Raw genomic sequence first — 25,968 nt, 5'->3', positions numbered from 1 at the left:
AATGCATGTCGTGTCACAAAATAAAAGCAGATGAAACACTACGTTAATTTTAAGCCATCCATCTACATAATCATCAGAAACTTACAGGACTTGAAGGTTGGGCAGTTGGTCGCAAACTGTGTCGGGAAGATGAACAAGCTGTGCTCCTGTCAGAGTTCTGTGAAATGTAAAGGCAATTTGTCTTTACTTGTCTGATCCATGTAAAAGCAGTGCTGTCAAAGCAAGACTTCAGAACAGAAATAGAATGACTTACAGACTCTCTAGGTGTGTAGTTCCCGTCAGGTCGGGAAATTCAGTGATTTGGGATGCACCATTCAGTATCCTAAATTAAAACGCAAACATTGTTAAAGCACATCCTTTAAGTATCTTAATTTATTGTCTATAGTAATATTCCAGTGATAATAGAATAGATTTATGAATGTCTCTCACTTCTAATTAGAAACAGAAGCCTGATATTTATTGTATGAGAGAATGGAGATGTGATCTAGTTCAAAGAGAAAAAATATATTGTTTAAAAGTAACTACTCAGGTTGATATGAGTTGCAATTAACAGATACTCTCTGTTTTATTTAACTGGCTCAAAATTTTTCTTCCTGGATATTATTTTCCACTCGTCTTTGAATATTATATATTATAGACAAAATCAGGAATATACATTTTAAAAAATTTTTTTTGTCTTAATCATATGTTTACATGAATTGTTCACTAGTGCCTACTTCAGATTTTATTTAAGATTTTACAATTAAATAAATTCACTGTAGTTTCATTTATCCATTGGAATCACCTTTTCAACATATATGTCCTGGCGTTTACTTTAGATCTTTAATTCTTGTCTGAAGATCAATATGTTCTTCATGTTTATCAGGTATTAAAATACTTAAATTGTCAGCCTAGATGGGCTGAATGGTTCTTATCTGCCGCCAAATTCCATATTTCTATGTTACCTTGCACTAGTTCAATACATTTGTTATCTACGCACAGGCATCCTGCTTACTTGTGAGAGGCGGCTATAGACATTATAAGCCTCTTGCAAACATTATTTGCAAAGAAACAGTCAAACTGATTGTTAGCACTTATGTCATTTTAAAGAAAATGTTAACTTTTAATGTAAAAAAAAAGAAAAACTCACAATGTTCGGAGCTCAGGCAAATGCTGAAAAGCAGATCTTCCAACAAGCTGAATTGGATTGTCATAGAAGTGACTGCAGTGACAAAAGTATAAAACATTAAAATATGTTAAAAGAATGTTTAGCCTACCAAATGGTTTGGTTTATGAATGTCCAACTAAACACATACAAAACTTGTTACAGGAGAAATTATCTGGGGTTAGCCATTAATAATTCACAATTAAATGAACAGTCTAGCCCCATAAATTGTACACGTATTTTTTTAATGTATGTTGGAGTCCATTTTGCACCCCAATGTATTTTACTGCATGAAAACTGAAACATGAATTGTTTAGTTATTGAAGTTAAGAAAATAGACTACTGTTTCATTCTTCACCTACCTGGAATTCCTCTACCAAAACCAGGCAACATTACTATATAAACTTGCTCAGTAGTATTCCCACGCAAGCAGCAGCCAATCAAATGCATGCTAGCAAAATCTCTGTATTCAGATAGCATACATGTCATTGGTTACCATTAACTAGAACATTCTACAGAGCACGTGGAAGAAGCATACCATAGTATGCTCCCTGCTTTCAGAGGAGTTAGCTGGGACACTCCTCCATCTAAAGATGCCTGCTTTGATTGGCATGGAGTAAAATGCACTGGAGTCCATGCACCCTTTAATGTGGAAAGTTGAAGCTTATTAATATAACATTACTCACTACTTAGCCAATAAACTCCCAATGCCAATACAGTTTTAGGGTACGTCAAGTACAGCATGTATTATCACCCACACTGCAAAATGAGCAATGAATTGTCAAAATGTTTGACGGCTACAAAGACAAAACCACAAAAGACTGTTTGTCCTTTCAATACATTTTAATTGATCGCATCTGTATTAAAATGGGCCAGTCTGAAAATGAGATCACTGCATCCATCCACCTTTTTTGTATTTCTTTGAATAGCATACTCGTCTTAGTGTAGCTTTTCTTTCTGCATTTTAATAAACTGGTATTTTTCCATTTTGTTCTCACGCGGATTGACAGCAATGTAATAAGGCATGTATAACATTTCCAGTGGGGGATGTACAGTTAGGACAGGGTGCAGATGGAAATGGCAGGAATGCTGAGGACTGATGGCTCTCAGGTGATGGAATCTGTAAATGCATTAGACCCGTAGTGGGAGGTTTCATGCCCACAGCTCCCGTGAAGGTCCAAGTCAGGTCAAGATACTTGCAATTAACTATTTACAAACCTTCTACGTTCTTCTAGCACTATCCTGATTATTCATCGTCTTACTCCTATCACACAACTTTAGCTATATAAAATAAAAAAATGAGTACTGCAATATAGAATAATACCTTTTTATTGGACTAATATTGGATGAGCTTTCGAGAACATCAACATCCCTTTATCAAGTCAAAAGCAATACTGACTACAAAACATCCAAGTGAGACATGTAGGTATGTATGTATGGATTTTTTTTCCCAACTCCATTATCACCTCACCCCCCTACCCATCCAAATTCTTCTCACACTAGCTAAACTAATTTACAACCACCTTAAACTGCTGTGACCTGTACCTTATCAGTCTCTATCATTCCTCTTAACCCCTGTACTGTTGCCCATGACTCACTTAGATGATTTGTAGTCAGTGTTTACTTTTGACTTGATTAAGGGAGGTTGATACTCTTGAAAGCTTGCCTTTAAAATGGAATGTTAGTCCAAAACAAAGGTATTATTTTATATTGCAATACTCGATCCAGATCGATCATAAGCCATCCATCAGTATGCTTTCCGGTTTCTATACCTTGGTGTAGGCATGTCACCATGCTTTGCCCCTGTATGCACTCTTTGTATTAACTCTCACTCCCAAGAAAATGGGTTTGCCATATAATATCGGTGAATGCAGAAAATGTAAAGATCGAATCCTCCTGTTTGCAGAATTTTCATTTATAATCGGGCTGTAAGTAATACAAGAGGGGGTTCGAAATAAAATCATTTTGCCTGTGACTGGCAGAGCATCGTGGGAATTTTTGGGAGTATATGTGATACTTCATTTATGGGTATTTTAACTGAAGGAAGATATCTGGTTATTAGAAAAAAATATTTTGGTGATTTCATAAAAAAAAAACACTAATAAATGCAGTAGAAATAAATACTGGGAAATGTGAACTTAAAAAGCTACATGCATTGGTGGAAAATGTGCCTGGTAAACAAATTTTCAAATAAAAGAATTACAAGGAGGGAGTTATCCATTGTTTGAATGGAGTGCATAGTTAGTGGAGTGTTCATTTTGCTGCTTAAATTTGGGTTGTTTTATGGAGGGCAGCCACACAGCATAACGTTTTTGTAAAGAAGGGCACGCTATGCGTCGTGTGTGCCAGAAGAAAACCTATTTTGATTTTAAATCCCATTTTCTGTCACTGAATTAGGATACCAGCAATGCTAGTAGGTGTTGGGGTATTTTCTACAAATTATGTAGTTTATTATATTTTTTTTAATGTTGATGCAAGTGTTTCAATACAGTCAATAGTAGGAGTAATAAATAACTCCAGGTTAGATTGTTTTTACTCCAGTTCATATAGATAAACTTAATCCATGTTGAATTGAAATCACGCTGAAGGGTTAAAATGCTTTAACGTCCGTTTTTGGGTGTTCTGACCCTTGGGGTTATGCTTTTCAACATTGTGTGCTGTTCAGCATCTGAATTACAATTGTCTTCTTTGATTTACCAGCATTGTGAGCTGTTTTATGTCTTGCTCAATTGTCTAATCATTCCAGTGTGGAATGTGGTTTTGGTTATAGGATTATACAGCCACACTGAGGCAAATTTTGTTTTTCCATCAAATGGCTCTAAACCTTCGAAACAATTGTCTCAGTTTCATTCATGCTTAATCCAAGGCCTGCGTCTAATGTGATTAAGTCTAACTGGAATATGTCAATTTTATTTCCTATTTTTGTTTCACACTAATCAAATGCTGTCTTACCTCCATCAGTGTTGAGACTGTTTGAATTAATCAATGTTCTCCTGTAACCTTTACACTACAGTTTGGGGACAATGTTTACCTCAATGTCTACACGTACTTTGAAGATACTGCATATTACTAAACAATGATCACGATCCTCTAGTCAGGAACAGATTTACATGTCATGTTTCTCTATGCTTTAGATCTCTGCTGCCCTGTGGCCCCTTTACTTGCAATGCACTCCTATGTGAATCGTCGTGGTGGACCATACATAAAAACATGACTGTATTACACAGTTAAGGCTTAAACCCTTTAAATGTGGCTGCATTCCCTAACAAGAAATCCAATTCTGTATATTATTTTGTATTCTTTAGATTGTGTGTACAATAGACTTTAGTGGAGCTGGGTGGAAACTTTTTTCACTCACAGCCATTTGTGTCATGAATGTTGTGATGGATATGTTGCATGCTATGATGTCATCTCATGATGTCTTTGTTCCCGTAGATGGAGTAAAATTGTGATATTTTCCCAGTTCCCTAGGGAACACATTTTCCGCCAGCTCTAGTGTGTAGCACTATGGACACATACCTAAGGCAGTGTCACACAAAATATCTCTGTGATATAGGAGGCATCCCCATGACGTTTTGGGGCCTTTGTAACCTGTAATGCTAGCACTTTCAGATATATGGACCGATGACCATATTCCAACAAATACATATTAACCATTTGTGTGGAAAATAGGTCAGCAATGCTTTAACTTAAATTGTGTCTAGTTCTCTGACTTTTATGTCTTGCTCAGTCAATTGTTCTTCTATATTGTTCCCTTGATTCAATGCAGTAATAGCATACCACATCTCATGGAAAGTGACAGCAGATAAGAACCCATCCAGTCTGCCCAACCAAAAATATTATACCTATGACACCGCAACCCTATTTGTTTGCTTATGAGGAGAGCAGGTCACTTTTGGCCCTAAAATGGAACCTAAAATACATTTGGAAGACAATAATCTAAAGGAGAATTCTATTCTAAGTGTTAAATGCTATTGTACAGCACAGTGCCTAGTACTGTGAGGGCAGAATAAGAGCCTGGTGTGAATCAGTGACAAGCATCTCTTGACCGAGTCCCGACCCCAACTTTAAAGAAGTCATATGTGATTAGAAACATTTTCTCCACTTACATTGTGATGAGTGAAGGATTCCCAATAAATGCTTGTTCGGGAATACTTCTTATGTCATTGCTATGAAATCCCCTAAAAGAAAAACAACAACACTTATCTGACATTGTATGAAAAACAAAACACACAGTAATGCTCTTCGATGAATTGCAGCACAGCATGGCACTGCAGGAGTTAAACCTTTATACTAAGACATGGGTGAGACAGTGGAAAATACAACATTCTGTCCTCTCTAACTTATGCAAATCCATCCTTACTTGCATGGTTCTACCTTACTCACATCCTTACTTCTCCAACAAAGAAATTCTTCCTGCTCACAACAGTTCTTTAACCCTTGGCATGTAAACAGCAGTATCGATAGGGATCAATATGATTTAGCTTGTTAAATCAATCACATTCACAGAAACGTTTCACCAAAGTGAGCAGCTGTAAGCAATAGTAGTATGTATTTTTTTATGTCCCTACCCTACATTCAAAGTTAGAGATTGCTGTGCCATGTATAGCATCCTAAAAGTCCATGGAAATCCTGCTAACAGTATTATGTCCTCCTGGGTGTTTTGTTTTAAATGTGTTCTAAGCATATTACACTTACAGTTCTTTAAGGTTCTTCAGGGCTTTAATGGCAGACGGGAACTCCACCAGATTGTTGTAATTCAGGTCTCTAAAACGGAAAGACAACTTAAATTGTCTGATCCCAGCAGAGGGCGTTTCAACTCAGACAATAATTCAGACCGACACAGCATTATAAACACAGTTTCAAACTCATTAACGTGAAATTTTCAAGCGAGGTTTTAAACCATATTAGGATTTTATACTCTTTAACACAGCAAGGTACTGTAAAATCAGGTTTCAAATATATTTAAATATTTTAAATGTATATATAAAAATATATTGTTTGTATCATTTACAACCTCTAATTTGTGGAAAAGCATTACAATATTAACCTTCAGAATAACAAGACACTTCAGAATAACATTAGAAAGTATGTTTTATGGCTGTGTCAAAACGGTGACCCCTATATTGCTTGATTGTGGGAAGACCTGCTATATTGCAGATTGGGGTCTGTACATGTTCTTCTCTTGTGTTTGCTTCTTTTTAATTAAAAACTGTACCCGAATGTGCATCCTGACCCTCCATACGAGCATTTTTTCAATCTGGTTATGGTCTTTATTTCTATATGTACCAATTGTATAAAAAATCCCGATGTTGAACCTTTTCTGTACTTTGTTTTTCTTTGATACATACAAAGCTTTACTTTACTTTTGCTCTAGGACTGCCTTCATACATATGCCCCATAATCTTGGTGTGGTAAAGGATGCTATTTTCAATACCTAAATGAAAGGCCAGAACTAGCCTATAATCTACCTTCTTCTTTTGCATCTTCATTTGAGTGGCTTCATTACCCTTTTTCTTACTAGGGAGGAAACTAAGGTTTATCTCTGTTATTATAAATGGAGGTTTTTAATTACATTTAGATACTATCTGAGGCCCAGAAAGTGTCTGTTGGAACATTTTTTTTCTTTTTGCGCATAATCCTTCTGAAAAGAAAACCGCTACTACGGAAGACGTGCTGCCAAAAATGAAAAATATGTATTTTGTTTAAGCTGTTTTAAGCTTTCTGGTGCCACTTGTTCTTTAAAGACGGAATAATTATTTTCAAGAGAGATGAAATAAAACTTACTGCTAATTTACCTGTGATAAAACCATGGAGATGGAAACAAAAAGCCAGTCCTTAGGTATCATACAGAGATGTGTCTACTTTTTATGTTATACTTTCATGCTATATAATGGTCATCACTGTTTCTATTTAGCAACTCGAGAGGATACTAATAAATAAATAAACTCTGGTAGACATCTAGCACGGTTTTAATTCTGCTTTGTGTTTGGGGTTGATTATAGAAGCTAAATTAGAGATTTTGAAATATGCACAAAATAGACTGCTTTACATTATTCTACAAATGGTTTCTAAATGTTTCTCATAAAAACAAAGTTGGTTGTGTTGAACATCACACCATATCATGCTGTCATTTAAAGGGATTGCATAGTAGAGACAGTCACTATTTCTGAGTTGATCTCAAGTTTCCTTGGCTTTATGTTCCTCCACCTTGTTACTGGAGCCTAACTTAATGACCATAAATGTGGGGAATTTATGTCAAGTTTATAGCTAAATAGTTCTATTCTGTCACTGTGTTAGTCCAGGAATTCTGTCTGTTGCTTTGCCCAATGAATGTACCGGTGTCCAGTCCCCCCTCCCCCAGCATGTTTAGAAGTTGAACAAAACTGCATAATTTAATATTCTCTTTTTTTTTGGTCTAAGTAATCCGGTGAAAATGTTGGATTGTTTCTTTCTTCCAATATGCCTTCTTCGGCATGAGTAATGGTTCCAAGTGATACAGAAGGCATGGTTCAAAGGTATTGTTACTAGTTACTGGATTTTTTTTATACAGTCATCATATGAACAATCAGAAGAACCACTAAGCAATTAGGCAAGCCAAAAAGCATGTTTGGCTTTTCAGCTATTTTTATTCTTTTTGGAATATCAATGAAAACAGTGAAAGGCATGAAACAAATAAGAGGTCAACTCACAAAGTCTCCAGACTGTGGAGCCCGTCAAAGCATTTCTTTCCCAGGGAGTAGATCCTATTGTTATGGAGATGGCTGCAGGGGAACATTAAAAGCACAGTCAGGAGAGCATGCCGCGCACAGTGAACCTATGCAAACTTCCTGAATTGAACGCTTCTAAAGAAACGTGTTTCCAAGCATGCACTTATTGTATGCAAGTCAAGCACTGCCAAAGAATTTATTGGAGGGCATGCTCCTCAGTCTTTCACTCTTCTCCCTCAAAAAGATTGGCGGCTGTTTTGGGTCCACAGAACAAATGCAGAAGGATACATTGATGGGTTGTAGGGGTTTTTTTTAACCATTTTGCTGCTGAAATTGGCAGATTCAAGTGACTATCCAGTATCTTCCAAATTCAATAAATAGTCTGTATGCATTGAATAAGGATTGCTTTTTAGAGAATGGGTTTGTTGTTCTCATTTCACAGACCCTTTTCCGTGACTTTAGGTATTTCTTTGTACATTAAGTAAATTGTAACAAGCTTCCAACAGTTGAATGTAGACACACACAAAAGTTACACACACTTTTTATACTTTGTGTATAAAGCTAACATAAAGCACATGAAAGGATCAATAAATTACTTTTGTTACTAAATGGTTGTGTATGGTAATGTTACATCATAAGTAAAGAAGTATTACAGCTCAGCCATAATAAAAATGTAATCACATACAGACACAGAAGCTTCATTTTGGACAGAAAGCAGCTGTACTTCCAACTGTGTTGTAAGACGACCATTTAATCTAAACAACGATGCAGGCTCCCAAAGTAGCCTCCTTGAAAGTCTGGGCATAGATGCAAGACCTGCTCTGCTTGTACTCATCTGGCCAGTTTTGTCAAACATACATTGCTGTTATTGTTAGTACAATTATTATGTACAAAAATGTCACTGAAATTCCATGCCATGAGGCCCCACAGCACAGCAGCTCCCTTAACTACTCCAGCGGCCCCTGAACTATGCCACAAAAGCCATCCCCACCCCTACACTTCTCTCAGTAGAGGATCAATCCCTTCCACTTCCACATGCTGAGCGGGACAATGTCCAATCATCCGGCACCAACTATGACTGGATCACACCTTTTGGCATTACCAGCATGACTGACAATTTCTACACGGATGTGCTTTATATACTATAATTTAATATACATTGGTAGATAATCTATGACTATTTATGCCTGCTTTTGCAAAGAAAGTTTTTTTGACGGGCTATACCTTTGGTTTGATCAAGTGTTAAAACATCAGCCCCATGAATACATTTTATATTTATATTTACACAACTATGAAAATTTAACACACTATTTAAATAAAAAAATTGATGACATCATAATACACAAATGATGTCAATCCATATTATGCGGATTGCAGCCATGACACCCCTATGCCATGGCATCCTTTTAGAGTTTTCAGCCACCCCTGCACATTCTATATACTAAGATCAAATAATGATGTATATTACCTAGCTTTATTTTTTATAATGGCATTTCCATTCAAATGGATGGCTGTTGTTTATAAAACATTGGAATTGATGAAATTCTGGTATATTTAATATTTGGTCACAGAGATGAACTGTGCTAGCAGCTCATTCTTATCTGTCTCTTGGGGCTCAATGCAATAAGACATTTAAGGAAAAGAAGCAATGAAAATAAAACAATGAAGTGACTGCCTGCAGCACATTTTACTCGGTGAGATATTTCCATCATCTGGCAATGGAAATTCCTGCTGGCATATAATTTCCTGAAGGATGATAGAAATGCTTGTATTAAAAATGTAACTAGGTAACGTTCCAAAATGGATGGTTTTTAGTTGGCCCACAATCATTGCTGCCAGGTCTAAAAAAATACATAAAAACAGGTGCTCTAACTTTTTACTTGAATATAGAGTTTTGAAAAAGCCAGACATTAAAAAAAAACAAAGAATACGTATGCAAACTAACCTTGATGTTTTAGTATAAATCATCTAATTTACATCAATTATTTACAGTTGTCTACACATTTTATGAAAAATCCAGAATAGATTTAGGGCGAAAAATCTGTTAATCTTATATACAAATGCCATGAAATTATAGGAATTATTGCAAGCCATCTATTGAGCATTAAGCACTATAGTGCAAACTAAGCGGCATGCAACTGTATAGATGTAAAGGAAAGAAAATAAAGGACTTAGTTTCAGGAGAGACAGGTAGCTTCCTGGAACACCTGGGCTAGGAGGCAGCAATATATTTGTCTTCAGAGTGTTGGCATATGACATCATATCTCAGTGATCTGCCTATTAAGGACATGCAGTACCTGGGAATAAAACGCTATGCAGCCTGTGCCAGCTAGGCTTAGTACAGTCCTCCATAGTGTAAATGGGCTGGCTGTAATATATACAGATATATATCTCCGTTGCAACCGGCCAATTGAGCAGTGCCAAAACCGCAATCCAGTTAGGAGGCAAGGGGGTTCTTTATAAGCCACATTTGTTGCACAATTTTCTGTTTCAAAACATTGGATAAACCGGTATTTTGCCCCTTAAAAAGATAACTTCTCCACAACTTACAGAACTACCAGACTTGACAGATTCCTGAATGCATGATCTGGTATATGGTGAATCTTGTTCAACGCCAAGGTCATAGCCTGTAATGCAGACAAATGTTCAAGAGCCTTCACAGGAATTTCGGCCAAAGAATTGTCATCCAGCCACAGGTGACGGAGGGAATATAAGCCACTGAAGCAGTTAGGTGGCACATAGCTGATGTGGTTAGCGTCCAGGCGCCTAAAAATAGGATAAAAAAATTAGGATTGCAGGTGAAATCATTGAAGGATAGTAAGTATAGCACAAATTATATTTTATATACATTTACTATATATATAAATGACGTGTAAATCAAGCATGAGTAGTACAGACCAATCAGTGGTGGGAGAAAAAAGGAAATAATCATTTTTATGTTAGAATTGTAACATATTGTTTCTCGCCCCCTTAGATAGCTCAAAGTGGGTTTAAATCTCATGACAAAATGATTGAGCACATTTACATTCTGGAGGGGAAGCAGACATACATTATCCATAACAGATGGACATTGACATGATGCTTTATATGATTAAGCCTCAACTAATTTCCACATTTAATTTTGGTTAGCATGAATTACATTGAACAGTGTGCAAAATATAAACAAATTATGGATTTATGTACAGGTGTGGGTTTTTGATCTAAATAATCAGAGCAATGCTCAGCCAGAAATATATGGAAAAACGCAACCATGATAAGATTATAAATACGAACTGTAATACATTCTTAAGCACAAAGAATGGCTTTATAATGCAGCATGCGTAACATTTTCTTAAGTGGAACACATCTTTAAGGGTTTATATAACCAACCAAACCTGTGATTTAAAATGTATGGACCAAACACCAAAGATCCGGACAAAGATAATATACATTCTACAGATAGCTATCGCACTAACTCATATGATATTTAGAGTTGTGGAGAGCAGCTGGGAACTGCCAGGTTGGTCTAGTGAAAATTGCTATACCATGCAAAAAGAATAGAATTAGATAGTGCTACAGCTAGCCTTTTATTTGTAAAAATTTGCCATTTCATTGATCCTCTAATGAGGTAAATGGCAGCAATGCTTCAAGTTTGGGGAGCAGCGAAGACACTGGTGGAGCTAATTGTATGCATGGATGAATAAGAAAGATTTGGAGGATAGATGAGATAGAATGAGAAAGATGGGATCTGTGCTTCAGTAAATACAGTCAGTGTTTATAATCATATGTAACCACATGTGATGATACCACAAGCCATGTCTGCTTATAGAATCCCAGGGAACAGTCAGTACAGGGTAGGGCAGCTGTGGCCACAGTTGTTCTGCTTCGAGTTAGACGGTGTATATGTGGGCTACTGGAAACGTACGGATACTTAAAGTTCCTTAAATGCTTTGCTACAGTTTTAATGAAATCCAAGCGACAAATGGTTAACCAGACGAAAAACTCCTTTAAGAGAAACAGCGTGTGTCTGAAGAAAACACAGCTGGTAAAACAGCTCCTCTAACACCCTATCACCGGAAGGCTCACAAGGTCTCCCCAGCAGTTAAGATAGAGGTGTCAAAACTCTGACACTGTTTGCAATGAAAATGCAGATTATAAATCCAAACAAGTCAGACTTCTATCAACAAATGGACAAGCTTGAAATGTTTAGATGTTTCCATCACACCTACCCTGGGGCAAAAGACAATTTTTTTATTTCAGGATTGTGCCTGGTGTTTTGATTAGAAGTTGTTAGTTCAATGTGCCGGCACATATAAACATTGAATATGTGCATGCTAATTACCCGCAAATATTAAATCATTTACCTGAATCTCTAATAGTGTTAATGGATTGCATTCATATTCACTTGCTGTAGGAATATATGCTGTGCCACATAGTATTAAGATTGGAATACAATGAATAGTATTCTTCATGCTTATTACATTCATACAACAGCAACAATTTTTTTAGCTGGATGCTAATACACGGAAACAGCCCATCTATTTACTAATATACAGATCACCCAATCATTAAGTAATAACTTCTGGCATTAAAAAAATGCAAAGATAATGTATATTCTAAGAAGGCAGATTCTTTGTAAATATATTAATTCCCTTAAACCCAAAACTCAATAAGAGTCCTGCTTAATGAATGAGCACCAAGCAAGCTTTTTAGTGCACCCATTAACTCACATTTTGGTTGTCACACAAGGACCATGCAGGCTATGAATTCAGCAAGTATTGTTTAACCAACGTTATTAATCATGTACATTCAAAAATAGAAAAATAAAAAAGCCCCAGGAAGATATCGCCTATTAGCACATATTTATGCTATTATATATCTGATTTACGGTTTTACTGCTCTATGGGTTAAATATTTAATCTATATTCATACGCTCAGTAAATTGTATAAAATTGATTATATTATTTGTGCTTTGTGTGTTGTCTATCAGAATTGATTCAATTTACTTAATTGGTGCTTTTTTCTTTTTTCTATAGTACATATAGCAGTCTGCCTGGCAATATATATGATGTATACCAAAGTAACCGATCCATCTATGCGTTTTTAAACAACCCGCATATTGTAGGGCAAAAGTGTATGTACAGAGGCTCTTCAATAATATAAAAATTGTGCCCTGGAAAAATGGCAGATGTGGACACCATGACTATGAAGACATGCAAGCGTTCATGTCCCCCTTATGTTATGTAACTTTTTCAGGTATTTTAATTTAACATAACATGGCTTTAAGTTTAAGGAAGATGGGTTCCTACAAACACAGGACATTCAGGATATAATAGCTTTGAGTTACATTTCACATAGAAGAATTCTCTATAGCGGAAAGAAAATACAGCTAATTCTCTTTAAGAAACAAGGGACAAGATAGTAGTCGTGATATGGAATTAACTGCCTGCTTTTTACCATTTCACAGCTGCTGTGCCGTTTAAATGACAGTTACCTGATCTCTGCCATATCCGGCTACACAATGGTCACAAAACATTGCCAACTTCAAATGTAGATGTTAACAAAAGCTTCCATTTGTGGGGGAAAGCTTTTTGAATGTTACTTTGTTGCCTTAAAGCTCTTAACCCAATCCACTGTCGTCCTAATTGTTTAACTCGTTTCAGAAATTGCATTCCTTGTACAAATCAGAACAGCAAAAGACACCTGGTGAACAGAAAATTGCTAGACAGCATGAAACAGGAAACTCACACCCGGCACACCTTTATGTGATGGGTACAACCCAGCCGGAACGAACAAAGAAATCCTAGTTTTCCTCTTCACAAAAGACATAATTTTCCAGCAACAATCTTCTCTGGGCAGAGGGCTTTTCAGTCTTAATCCTAATCATCCCATCTCATGTCTGCTACCCAGCTGTTTAACATTCCCGCTGATTACTGTCATTCTCCCTTAATGCAGTCACTAGATACTGTCCCTTTTTGCCATGCCAATACAGCGCGGCTAAGCTTCTCTTTATAAGGGAACCTTTTTGGTAATGAGCATCAACGTTACTGAGATCGTATTTAACTTCTCCGATGACACATTGAGTCGACAATTCGAGATTTTCTTTTCGCAGTTCTTGTGTTCAATGTCTTAAAAGGTACTCAAAGACAGAGCTGCGTTTTTGGATCCATGAAATTGCCAGCGGATGGGTGAAGTGACATTTTACCCTGCTTCCTGAAGTGACTTGACCAATTAAGCTATTTGAGCTATCAAAACTGTTTGCATCATTTGAAGAGATGCTTATTAAATGCAGTATTTACTTCAAGTGATCTGTATGAGCTTAAGCTCACAGAAAATGTATGGCAAAATGCTTAAGAGGAATCAAAGTCCTTCTAGCACACATATCCATAGAAAAGCCTGATTTCAATAGTGTATAGTATAGTGTCACCAGTAGAGTAACACTACATGTATACCTTGAAAAAACATAGAGTACTCTATGTTTATGGCAGGGGGGTGGCTAGAGTATATGGCACCCTGGGTGGATCCTGTATGTGGCACCCTCACACTTTAAAATGTAAAGATACTCACAAAAAAATAATGTTGGCAAGAATATTTATTGCACAAATTTGGAAAAAACTAGACCTGAAAAAATAATGATTAACTTATAAATAACTCCTATCACTACATACAGAGCCAAACATTATTGGTGGTACAGCATAACTGCTATCATTATATACTGAGCCAGACATTGACGATGGCACATCATAACTCCTACCACTATATACTGTGCCAGACATTGAGGGTGGTACAGCATAACTGCTATCATCATATATTAAGCCAGACATTGACAGTGGTACAGAGTACCTCCTATCACTATACACTGACCCAGACATTGACGGCGGTACAGCATAACTGTTATCATTATATACTGAGCCAGACATTGACGGTAGTACAGAATAACGCCCATCATAATATACTGGTGGTACCCTGATGAGTGGCACCCGGAGCAGACCCCACCGGATACGTTACTGGTATATCGTGTGAGTATGTTAGTCTGCAAAACAGTGTGCCATCCACATTCCTATACATGCTAGTAAATGACCATAATACATCTCAAATCTCAAGTATAATTATACTTACAGAGACTGAAGGCTCCGGAGGTTCTGAAGAGCTTCTGCCGGGACCTGTTTTAACTGGTTGTTCTGCAGCATTCTAAAGACAAAGTTTGGAAGAAGAAAGTGGTAAATGTGATAATTTATTTTATTGAATCAGACACACAGGCAACACAGTCCTCTGTAAAATTAAGTCCATGGCAAGAGATAGATGTGATGTCAGGTTGTTTACCAGCTGCACCAAAGAAAATGATTGGGTAAACAATGAAATTATACCTGATAAACTGTGTCTGAAAAAGGCAATATACCCATTACAATACATCTTACAGTAAAGTGAAAATGCCATTCGAAAGTAAACATATCACTGTAAGTTAAAATGTAATAATGTGCAATTATCTGTTTTGAACTGATACCAGTCTGTTGTTTTGTCCTGGATGCAGTTTTTTTCACAATGTACCATATGTTATTCTTAATTTGGAGATATTTAGGTTAAATTTTCAACTCATGAAAATCGAGAGCAATTGCTATATGCGACAAATCCAACATGATCTAATCAAACTCCTGTCTGGAAAGCTATGGTTTATTTTAATTTTTTTATTGTTAGAGAAGCTTTCTATGACCAATCTGTAACTTCTACTTCAGTAGAGAGGAAACACCTACTCAACAGACCAAATGCTTTTGTATTACACTTGACTTTGCTCTCTCCCTCACACCTCATATACAGCTACTCACCAAATCCTGCCACCTTCCTCTCTAAAATACAAGACTACTAATAATTCATACATTTCCTTGTGATCTCCAGTCTGGATTATTGTAACACCCCACTAACTAACCATCCTTGCTTGTACCTATCACTGCTCCAATCCATTGTGAACACCTTACTACACCAGACTAATTTTCTTATCACATCGCCTGCATCACTGTGCCAGTCCCATTTCTGGATCCCCATAGCCTACAAATAGAAACTTAAACTCCTGAGTCTCATGCACAGAAATCTTAACAACACTACATCCCATTTATCTCTGCTCTTAACTCCAAATACTCTCACAACTGCCCTCACTGCACGCCCCATGTCATGCATTCCTTTTTGACTGTAACTTCTTGTACCTGTGTTGTGCCTATTCTCTGGAATTGGCTACTCTGTTCTGTCCGACACTCTTATTCCTATTCTGACTTTAAACACTCACTAAAAATCCAACTATTCAGAAAAGCATACTAAAAAATCTGTTCTCCCCACCTGCATGCCGTTGATTTTGCCACATCACCCTCGCTACAATCAGATGATTGTTATTTTGCAGAAGAAGTTATTTTGCAGTCCTTCTGTCTCATTGCACATCAACCTCCCAAAGGATTCTCTCCTTATGTACCAGTAAGTCTTAACATTAATAGGTTTGAGGTTTATTGCAAATGTTCACCATTATAAGTAAACTGAATACATTATATACCATTATGATTAAAACAGACAGACTCTATACTGACTTAAAAAAAGAACACACTTGGATCATTTAGCTTAGCTCCTACTCCTATAAAACCTTCCTAACAACTGTCACAAAGCTTTACTCTTCCCTTAAGTGTTTAGCCCCTGACCAATGCATTTGCTACGCTGAATGCTGAAGGTTAATACAGAAGTGAATGCATCAGCATGCAGAATTCTGCAGTAGCACAGGTATTCACCTGTTCAGAAACAAAGCCAGTTCAGGGGCTGTTGCCAATGAGATAATAGAAATAACAACATGCTACATAAACATATTGACTCAGCTGTCGTTTCAAAGGGAAGGGTTCTAAGTATCGTGCGAGGCCCTGCAAAATGAAAAGAAGTCTGGTACATTAATATGGAGCCAGCTTTTTTGAAATAATATCTTTCTATCTTATGACCCATTTAGGCAAAGGAGTGACAAAGTCTGAAACCTCAGCTCCCGTGGACTATGCACAGTGGGATAGGTTAATGCTGGCTAGGAAGGAAACACTGGGTGCTAGCATTAGTTCCTTGGTCACTGCAACCCAACACAATACAGCAGAAGTAAAAAGTCATTATAAAGTTTTTTTTAACTACATTTCAATTACAAGACATAGACACGTAGTTGCGGTTTGCAAAGAAGTCCCAAGTGAAGAGCTCAGTGTGTGTGTTACAGAACATCAATAAACATAACTTACGTAACAATAATATTTGCAATACAAATCATAGCATTTAAAGGCATACCCACATAAGATAGCATCATGGATATTAACATTTGAGTTCAAAGGTTCATATGTTCAAACTATTTAAGCAATAATAGCTTAATTAGTTGCCTGGAGGTAACAAGAATAGCAATCAGAACTACGTATGTTCTACTTACAGCACTTTCAGATTGCTGAGCCCAGCAAAAGCTCCCTTGGGGATGTACGTCAGGTCATTTCCTGCAAGACGTCTGCAAAGTTTGGAGAGAGAAAAAAAGTTAATGCATGTCTTATCATGTGGAACTCGTTTAAACGCAATTCTCCTCAATGTCACATAACTATGTACTGGCTGGACATGTCCATCAGTAATTGATCTGTTATGACAACAAAAAAATACAAATAACTGCTTATATAGAGGTGGACTGAACCTTACCATGCACTGTGAACAATACTGTTCACTTTAAAGGTTAGTGTTGAATAAAGCAGAACTGGAGGAGTTCTGGTGCACAATGCTAGGCTTGGACCCAATGTCAGAAATGTTTATTCAGAACTACTCTTTTTCTTGCAAAATCTAGGTACAACATTTAAAAAAAATAATGTTTTAGATTTTAACAATTATTGTTTACAGCAACTAATGTTTAAATGAAGTATCTTCTTTAGAAATATTGTCCTGGCTGGCTAGAACCACCATTTAGTGGGACAGAAATAAGGAGGAACATGACAGAAGGTTCACCCAAGATGAAGTCCACTAATTTTTGACAAATGCCCTTTGAGCATTGTCAACTCCTTGCAGATTGCCCATAGGTTTCTCTGTGTCAAGCTTACAAAGCCCTTTATTCTTGTTTATAATGTGAAGTGGCCAACTAGCATACAGGGCTGCCTCCTGTAGCTCTCCCTCTTATGTTCCGTATAGAAGGCAGGACGTGAGTGGTGCCGCACATCATTCTCCAGTGGAGATTATACATTGATTTTGGGAACCTTTAGCCTTTGGGGTGTAAATATGTCTCTATACATGTTATGTATAAATTGTACTGATTTTATTGAATGTATATACATTCATATTTTGACTGCAGATCATTAGAAACCTCTAGTGAAACCACAAAATAAATCCACACAAATAATGATCCCTGGATAGCTAGCTCAATTACGTTATTTCAAAATGGGAATAAAAATTTGCTCCTGCGAGACAATATCAAGTCTACTTATTAAATAAAGTATTAAAAGACTTCACATTAAATACTTAATTCTGTATAGTTCACCTTTGTATGATTTTAAATTAACGGAATGTAATATTAAAACAGAATGGACTGAGGTAGCTGGCAAAAAAAAAAGAATGACATGTTTTGTTACCGCAGTAAACAAAACCTCATCTGAGTAATAATGGGCATGCCATTCTCCAAGCAGAGTCCAAGCAGGCTACCTTGTTAGATGCCAGTGAGATTTCCCAAGCATTCCGTTGTCAGTTAGTACAATTCAGCTCAGTTTGCAGCCTACACTCGGAGAGCATTTTATAGGACAGTCTGAGGGTTTTGCAGGTCATTTGCTGATGAGCTTTGTCAAAGCCGTGTGGGAAAGCTGTACATGGACTGCATGATTTGCTACTTGAGGGATTTCAGCATAATATGCCACTTTCTCAAAGCCCGACTTCATCACTTTTGCTGAATTTTGTGTTTCATGTCAAAATGGTTTTTGTTTGAAAAGCCAACATCTGTGCCACATGGGCTCCTAGTGAAATTCCAGGGGTTTTGACACTGGGCAGAAAGAGACCAAACATTGGAACTAAACCAAGCATATTGTTTTTCTCAACCTGAAATGACCTTAGCTAATAGGAAGAAAAAATGGACGAAACAGCTGCCTGTTCTATTGCAGAGTTGTCTCAATAAAGTATTTGATCATTTTATTGTGAACCATAAATTCAGAAGGGACCTTGAGTTGCAGACGTAAATGGATCTTTGTGCATGTTTGAATAATGGATTATGACTACACTTATGGTTACATGCAGGATCAGTATGTTACTGCCAATTATAAAAACATAGAAAGTTGCTGCAAATAAAAACCATGCACCTACAGCACTACAGAGTTTATAGCTGGTGATTCTTATCAATTAAGGAAAAAGGAGAGAGCATAACAAACAGACACAGGGATCAATGTCAAGAAACTTCATTTGTGATAAAAATCATAAGGAAAAGTGAGTAGATAAATCGGAAGGTTTGATAATGATAAATTCGTACGTATATATTTTGTTAAATGATAAAAATAAACTATTAAAATGTCTATTTTTGAAAGCATTCTTACGTTACAGAGATTCAGAACGTAAAAGTTATCAACACTAAAGCGATCATGACATCGGAATGATCGTCATCGAAATAGGCAGCGAAAGCTCTTTTGGTAACAATGAAAAAACGAATGAAAGTCTGACACACCAAAAGGACATTATTCTACATTGCAACATTTTTATCATTCTAAAACAGAAATATAGCACAGGAAATGGATCAGGCATAAAACAGGATAAAAAGAAACAAGAAACAACAATTTATGGTTGTATTCCTGCAAGTAGACAATTGGATGCATAACATGGGAGAAACACAATGGCAACTACATTTTTCTTAACCTTCAACCTTTGAAGGTTGTTGTTTACCAGGAATTCCAGAGCTATACTGGCTACTGCTAGATGCCCGAGAGCAAATAAATTCACAGATGCCAGCCTTACTCTTGGATCGACGTTAACAATATTTACTTCCAAAGCACTTACAAATAAATCTCTACGTATTACACTTAGAGTAATATTCAGACCTGTACTAGTGAAAGGTATACCCAGATGATTCTGTAATACTTTCTAAAATGAATATATGGCAGACAGTTCATGATATTATTTAGGTACTAACAATTCACATGCATCATGCTACCTCAGACTGTTAAATGAATGTGTTAATAACTACTGACCACTTAATGGATCATTTTATCGTATGTGTATCCGACCTTCGGAAATTAAAGGGAGAGCGCAGAGTTTGTGGAACCTGCATAGGACTTAATCAGCAGAGCAGGACAATTCAATGTAGGATCCAGCTACTGCTATGGATGCTAAGAATTACTATGAGACCAGCAAATCAAATTGACATACACCTTTCAAAAGATTTTCCTTGTATTTTAGCTAACTACGTGGAAATTAAAAGTTACAGATGAATGCACATGTTAAAGTGAGCTCTGAGTTGTCCATTCATTCTCACAGCTATGGATGTGTTTGTATGTGTGCACATGGACAACCACAGCCCAAGTTAATTGGTCTACATGTTTTATGAATACAAAGGTTACTTTTTTACTTTTATGAGGGGTAGTTTAACTAACAATGATGGTTTTGTTCTCCCAAACATGAATTCCTACAATATTCTCTGTTTAAAAAAAAACTAGAGAGGCCTTGGCTTGCATTATCGCAAAATTGGGCCTTGTGATGAAATCATTTATGGCGTGTATGGCACAATATCGCCTGTGTGATGTGTAGTACGTTTTTATATCGCTCCACACTGTAAACCAAGTTCACACACAAAACCTCGACATGGATGCTGTCTTTATTTAAAAAACCCATATGTGATGAATGTAACATGTATCTATTCATTTTGTTACTCCCAATAATACACAGGTGTATTACTTCACTAAATGGGTGATGTATGAGTGGGATGGCCCTCCAGTAGAAGTACAAGAGATTAACGCTGTAAAGAAACATACCAAAACATATTCAAATTAATAACATTAGGGTAAAAGCTACTTTTTGCAATGTTAATAATGGAATGGTAGATTACCAGAATGTTCAGCACAAATCTGGCACATTTTTCTATAGAAAAATGAAAAATTGAACATGGTATTTTTATATTAGAAAACTTAACTTCAAACAAGCCTATGTGCATGATGTGGCCCGTTCTTCCCTTGATACATGAGGCTGTATGTGTGCAGGGGAAGACAGGGAAGTTGTAAACAAAAATGTCAACAAAAGTTTAGGGTGATGTGTAATCTGTTTTTACAGTCAAAAAGGTCAATAGGGTCTGCTCACTAAAACGAGACTTGACAGAAGAGTTTCGGGAGCGTTGTGGTTTTAACTCTCTCAGTTTAGTATTTTTTATGAAGGGCCCTGAATAATGCAGGATTCGGTGGGAGAGGACACTTTGATGACATCTCCCCAAATTAACATTATGCAAGTCAACACAAGATCTTCCTTGCTGCAAAAGCTGAGTTGCCCCTTCATAATGTACTGTATAGTACATCAAGGTGATAAAACAACTCTTCTGCAAATGTTACTAATATCTGATTGGAGCAAAATGTGGTGGGTTGCTAATTTACAGGCTTAGATCAATAATATAAGTATCACAAAGCCAGAAAGGTCTAACCTAAAATAAATCTATGAAAAAATAACAGCACTGGTACATGAATAAATAGCAAGTCAGGTTCTTTCCTTAGCTTAACAGCTCTTGATCGTCTGTAGTGAATGAAGACATTCACTAATATTTAATCCTCAATGTCTCGTAACTGTTGTCAAACATGTACTTTTTAGATTTCTCAGATGTTTCTTTGGTGGACGGGTCGCACTTGAAAATAATCCTCCCATAATTGCATTACAAACTAAGAAAGAATTATCACAAGGAGGGGAAAGACGATCAAGTCACATACAGCTGGATAAAGCTGTGGACAATTTAAATGAAACACTTATCATCACAATGTGTAAGATACTATCTGCCTGCTCTTTTAGCAGGTCTAAAACGATGAAGTCATTCTTTGGAATCCGAACTTGCTGCATTCATCTTCAAAAAACTGTCTGGCACGTACTCCTCAGCATTCAACAGCTCTGCAAGAATTCTGAAATGGAAACCCTTCATTTGTTTTTCATCGGCTGATTCTGATGAAGGCACTTCATGTATTTTCCATTTTAAAGAACAAAATACATTGTGTATGGTTAATGGTGCTGCCAAACGCTTTGCCGAATTTTATTGTTTTTTTTGTACATTTAAATGTTGTGCCCATTTTTTCTGTAAAGGTTACTTAAAAGGTGGACTTGACCCATTTGGGGTTTTTACATTAATCGGCATAAGTTAAGAACTATTTGATGTTTTTACCCTTTTCTGATTTCTGCTCCCCTTCTAAAATATGAAAAAAAAACCTACTGTTGGTTTGTCAATCAAGAATAAGCCTAGTATTATATGTGACAGTTAATAAAAGCAAACACATTCAAATTATTTCAAAATGGCATTAAGTATGTTTAAACAACATATAGTTGGCTATGAATCTCCTATGATTTAATGCTTCAAGAGATAGCTCTGGTGTAAGCGAAATCCCAAAAAGCTAAACTACTCATGTTCCTCAGGTTATGTGCTTATCTGCGAAAGGAGACACAGCAGAAGAATTTAAGCATCTCTCCAGCAAGTAGGGTAAGGAGGTTTTTTGGAAACCAGTAAAAATAAACATACATTATATATTATACATTCCTCTGATATAAAAATTTCCATTGTTTTGGGATACTAAAATGTCTTTTGGCACTATGCATTTTGCTGTTCTCGGTTGTTTATTCATGATGTGGCATTGAGTTGTACATTCAGAATAAAAGAACAGAATCTAGAAGAGACTTCAGACAAAGTGGTGAAAATTTAGATTGGACCACCAACATGAGTCTGTGGAGACTCTCTGTGTCTTCTGATTGTTTATCTCTGGCTTGACATTAACACCACAGGGATGACTAACAACTCAGCATTCCTATTTTTATTGGTTGCTATATTGTTTATTTGGCTACTTTTGGCTATTGAAATATGTATACATGATTGGAATTGTTTTTATTACCTTGACATTGTATACAATGGCGGGATATATATACAGTATATGTAACAAAGTATGCACAGTGGATACATGGCTAAAAGAGAATTACTGCTCTGCAGAGCTATACTAACCAGCCCCACCTCGGCATGAGCTATCTAGTCTAGGATGCTTGACTGCTGAATTATACGGATTACTGATTTATTGATAAAGACCACAATCATTATTTGTGTAAATGTGAGGCTAGTGTCCCCTGTTTTAAACAGCTTGGTTCCCCCCGACCAGCAGTCCGTTGCCCACTTCTAAAGGTAACATTCACAAACATTTTATAAAAAAAATTACAAAAAATACAATCTATTGCACACTTGCAAACTTATAATCACATTCCTGCATTTTAAAGTGCATATTATAACCAATCATATTGGACATACATGGTTAAGGCCAGAATGAATTCGTGTGTACAAAAAATTTGGAATATGGCAAATCCCAGCTGGATTACACTGAACCAGCTCCATGATATTTTAGTCATATGAGGGTCATTATTACAAATCCAGCACATTGTTACATGGTTATTCTGACCACTAAACAGATGCTTTAGACTGTTTGGTATCCTGATTTACAAATAACATCTAATAGGACACTCCAGTGTCCCATGCAGCATCCCCAACAAAAATACATATTACATTACTTTGTAAGTACTTTAATGTGTATTCTATAATGTGTAAAGTATACTTTATTAATCTTTAGGAAAAGCTGCAGCTCCAAAGTCGCACCTTCCCTGCTTCTGTTCTTGCATGGGGGTGATTTCTGCAAATGCACGCAGGGATTTCGCTAGAACCCCCAAAACTCTCTCTGAGCCAGCACTGGAGCTGACCAGACGTGAACATAACATGTGGCCACAAGCAGCAGAACACATCTCCTGCAAGCCAAGTACCTGGGAGACAGGGAAATGGGGGGATTCTGCCAAAATTCTCCCAGCATTTACAAGTTAGAGAGACCACAACTTATGCATTAATGTCCAGACAATGATTGGAGTGACCCTTTAATAAAGCCTGAAAATACAAATATACTTATGAACAGATTAAGTTGAAAGGAAGACATTTAAGAAGCTGTATTGCTTGGATATCTAGAAGCCTGTTAAGGACTTAAGATCTGCATGAAAAAAATGCACCTGCAATCAAAATAGATTTCTGTTTAAAAAACCACCTTTCAACTGGCGGGAAAAGTGGTGTTAAAACGTTCAAGAAAGCTTGTTTCCATAAAGATCCTTTAGACGCCCATCTGAAACCCTCCCGCTCATGTGTTTTCTCATTTCTCTCTTGTTCAGTAAAAGCACCTGCTTTTAGTGATTGAACAATGAAGACCAAGAATACAAAATCACTTGGAGTCTTGCCAGTTCGCCTCTACCTTTGTGTAAGCAGAACAAACTTCAATATCTCAAAAGAAAGTGGATATGTCCCCTTTGAACAACGCTCAACTGTTTTTGGCAGCATATTCCTTTGGCTTTCTTCACTGGACTTCACAGATACGCTCAACCTTTCACAGGCAACATTTCAAAGTTTCAGTTACTATCAGGAACACTCCTTCCCCATTCCATCTACCTTTTCTCTTAGTGCCTTTCTTATCAAACAGGATACCTTTGCTTTGTTTAACTGCCGGAAACATAGATTTGTATAGAAATTGATATACATGTGCACAAACATGGACACTCCAAAGGTGCCTCTAGGGCTTTCCAAGTCAAAGAATACAACACTAGCTGGTTTTGTTTTGGGTTCTCCATTAGTGATCTTTCACATAACTCAATATTAAAAGCTGGTTGTAGGATAGACACAGTCTACCTTACACAGCCTGACCATATACAAACACATATTATATTACTTAGTTAAGTACCTTAATATGCATTTTTGACTTTGCTTAAAATGCCTTCCACATTACCCTGAATTCTCATCAGTGTGGCTGCTAGATGCATTTTCAGTGGCAGGGAAATATTCTCATTGAACTCAATGGAAGTGACAAATGTCTGAAAATCGCACATGAGCAGTTGGAGCTGGCAGGAGTATCTAGCGTATGCATCAATAAGGATGCTTGACTGCTGCAAGGCAGCTGCAGAGGAGACGGACATCATTCAAAATGTATAGACGGTTCTGATGAATCATCCTATGCAGTTGGCTGAAAAAGTCTTCCTTTAATGTGAAAATGATTAGGTAGACACCAGACAATGAATAATAATTAAATAAATAGCAATGTCTTGAGATCACCTATTGACAATCTTTTCATCTCCTTCTTCAGGAATTATATCTATCTATCTATCTATCCGTCCATCCATCCATCCATCCATCCATCCACAGGTATCTATCTATATCCCTTTGAGCTTTTGGACAAGACCAGCCACTTATACGCAATGTCTATCAGGGGACACACATTAGAAGTGGCTAAGGAAAAAGCCAAATTACATAAAAGAATGGCAACTATTTAATGGTAAAGGGCAGCAGTAGATGTAACAGCTCACAAAGCAAATTAAGACTTTTCTGTTGATTTACTTATCTCTGAGAAACACAGGAAGAAATTCACATTTATTCAATGTGAATAAAACTTAAAAACATTTTAAAAAAAAATGAAAACATGTCATCTTGTTATATATGCATGCTTGCAGAATTTTTTTTTCATGCGAAATGCAAAATGTTATCGTTTCTGTATAAATCCATGTAAAGTGTAAAATGATACTGTAATAGATATGTGTTTTAAAAGCATTGGGATTTCAAAGCAGAACATCAATAAAAAAAATCAGTTTAACAAAGTTCCATTAAATAGACATCAAACAGTTCTCCACCCTTCTCTGTTACAAGAATGGTGTAATGTTGATATGTATAATCACCACCTGAAGCAGCAGGCCTCCATTGTGCGCATGGTCAAATGTCTTAGGTTTACCTATTCAAGGCAGCATGGGGTATTGCAAAGCATTGGCACACCTAATATCTAGGTCAATGTGTTATACCACTTTTCAGTTTTAAAAAAATGCTATACATGGCTATAAAAATGTTTTACTTGTCATGTCATCTTAATAAATGTGAATTAAATGAACCTAACACATATT

General features: G+C 36.7%; 1 protein-coding gene across 1 annotated transcript in view; it reads right to left on the bottom strand.

Moving 5' to 3' along the window:
• The window catches only part of LGR5 (leucine rich repeat containing G protein-coupled receptor 5), a 73,433-nt gene that overhangs the window by 12,587 nt on the left and 34,878 nt on the right, over positions 1-25,968 (bottom strand). The window contains exons 3-11 of the mRNA XM_053465441.1: positions 17,261-17,332; positions 14,953-15,024; positions 10,405-10,620; positions 7,837-7,908; positions 5,843-5,911; positions 5,254-5,325; positions 1,130-1,201; positions 254-322; positions 86-157 (exon numbers count right to left, since the gene is read on the bottom strand). Coding sequence (XP_053321416.1) covers positions 86-157; positions 254-322; positions 1,130-1,201; positions 5,254-5,325; positions 5,843-5,911; positions 7,837-7,908; positions 10,405-10,620; positions 14,953-15,024; positions 17,261-17,332 — 786 coding nt within the window. The remainder of the gene's footprint in view (positions 1-85; positions 158-253; positions 323-1,129; positions 1,202-5,253; positions 5,326-5,842; positions 5,912-7,836; positions 7,909-10,404; positions 10,621-14,952; positions 15,025-17,260; positions 17,333-25,968) is intronic.

Source organism: Spea bombifrons, chromosome 4, assembly GCF_027358695.1.
Source record: "Spea bombifrons isolate aSpeBom1 chromosome 4, aSpeBom1.2.pri, whole genome shotgun sequence".
Classification (NCBI taxonomy): domain Eukaryota; kingdom Metazoa; phylum Chordata; class Amphibia; order Anura; family Pelobatidae; genus Spea; species Spea bombifrons.
Note: the sequence above shows the minus strand (reverse complement) of the source record. Positions and strands in the feature narration are given on the sequence as shown.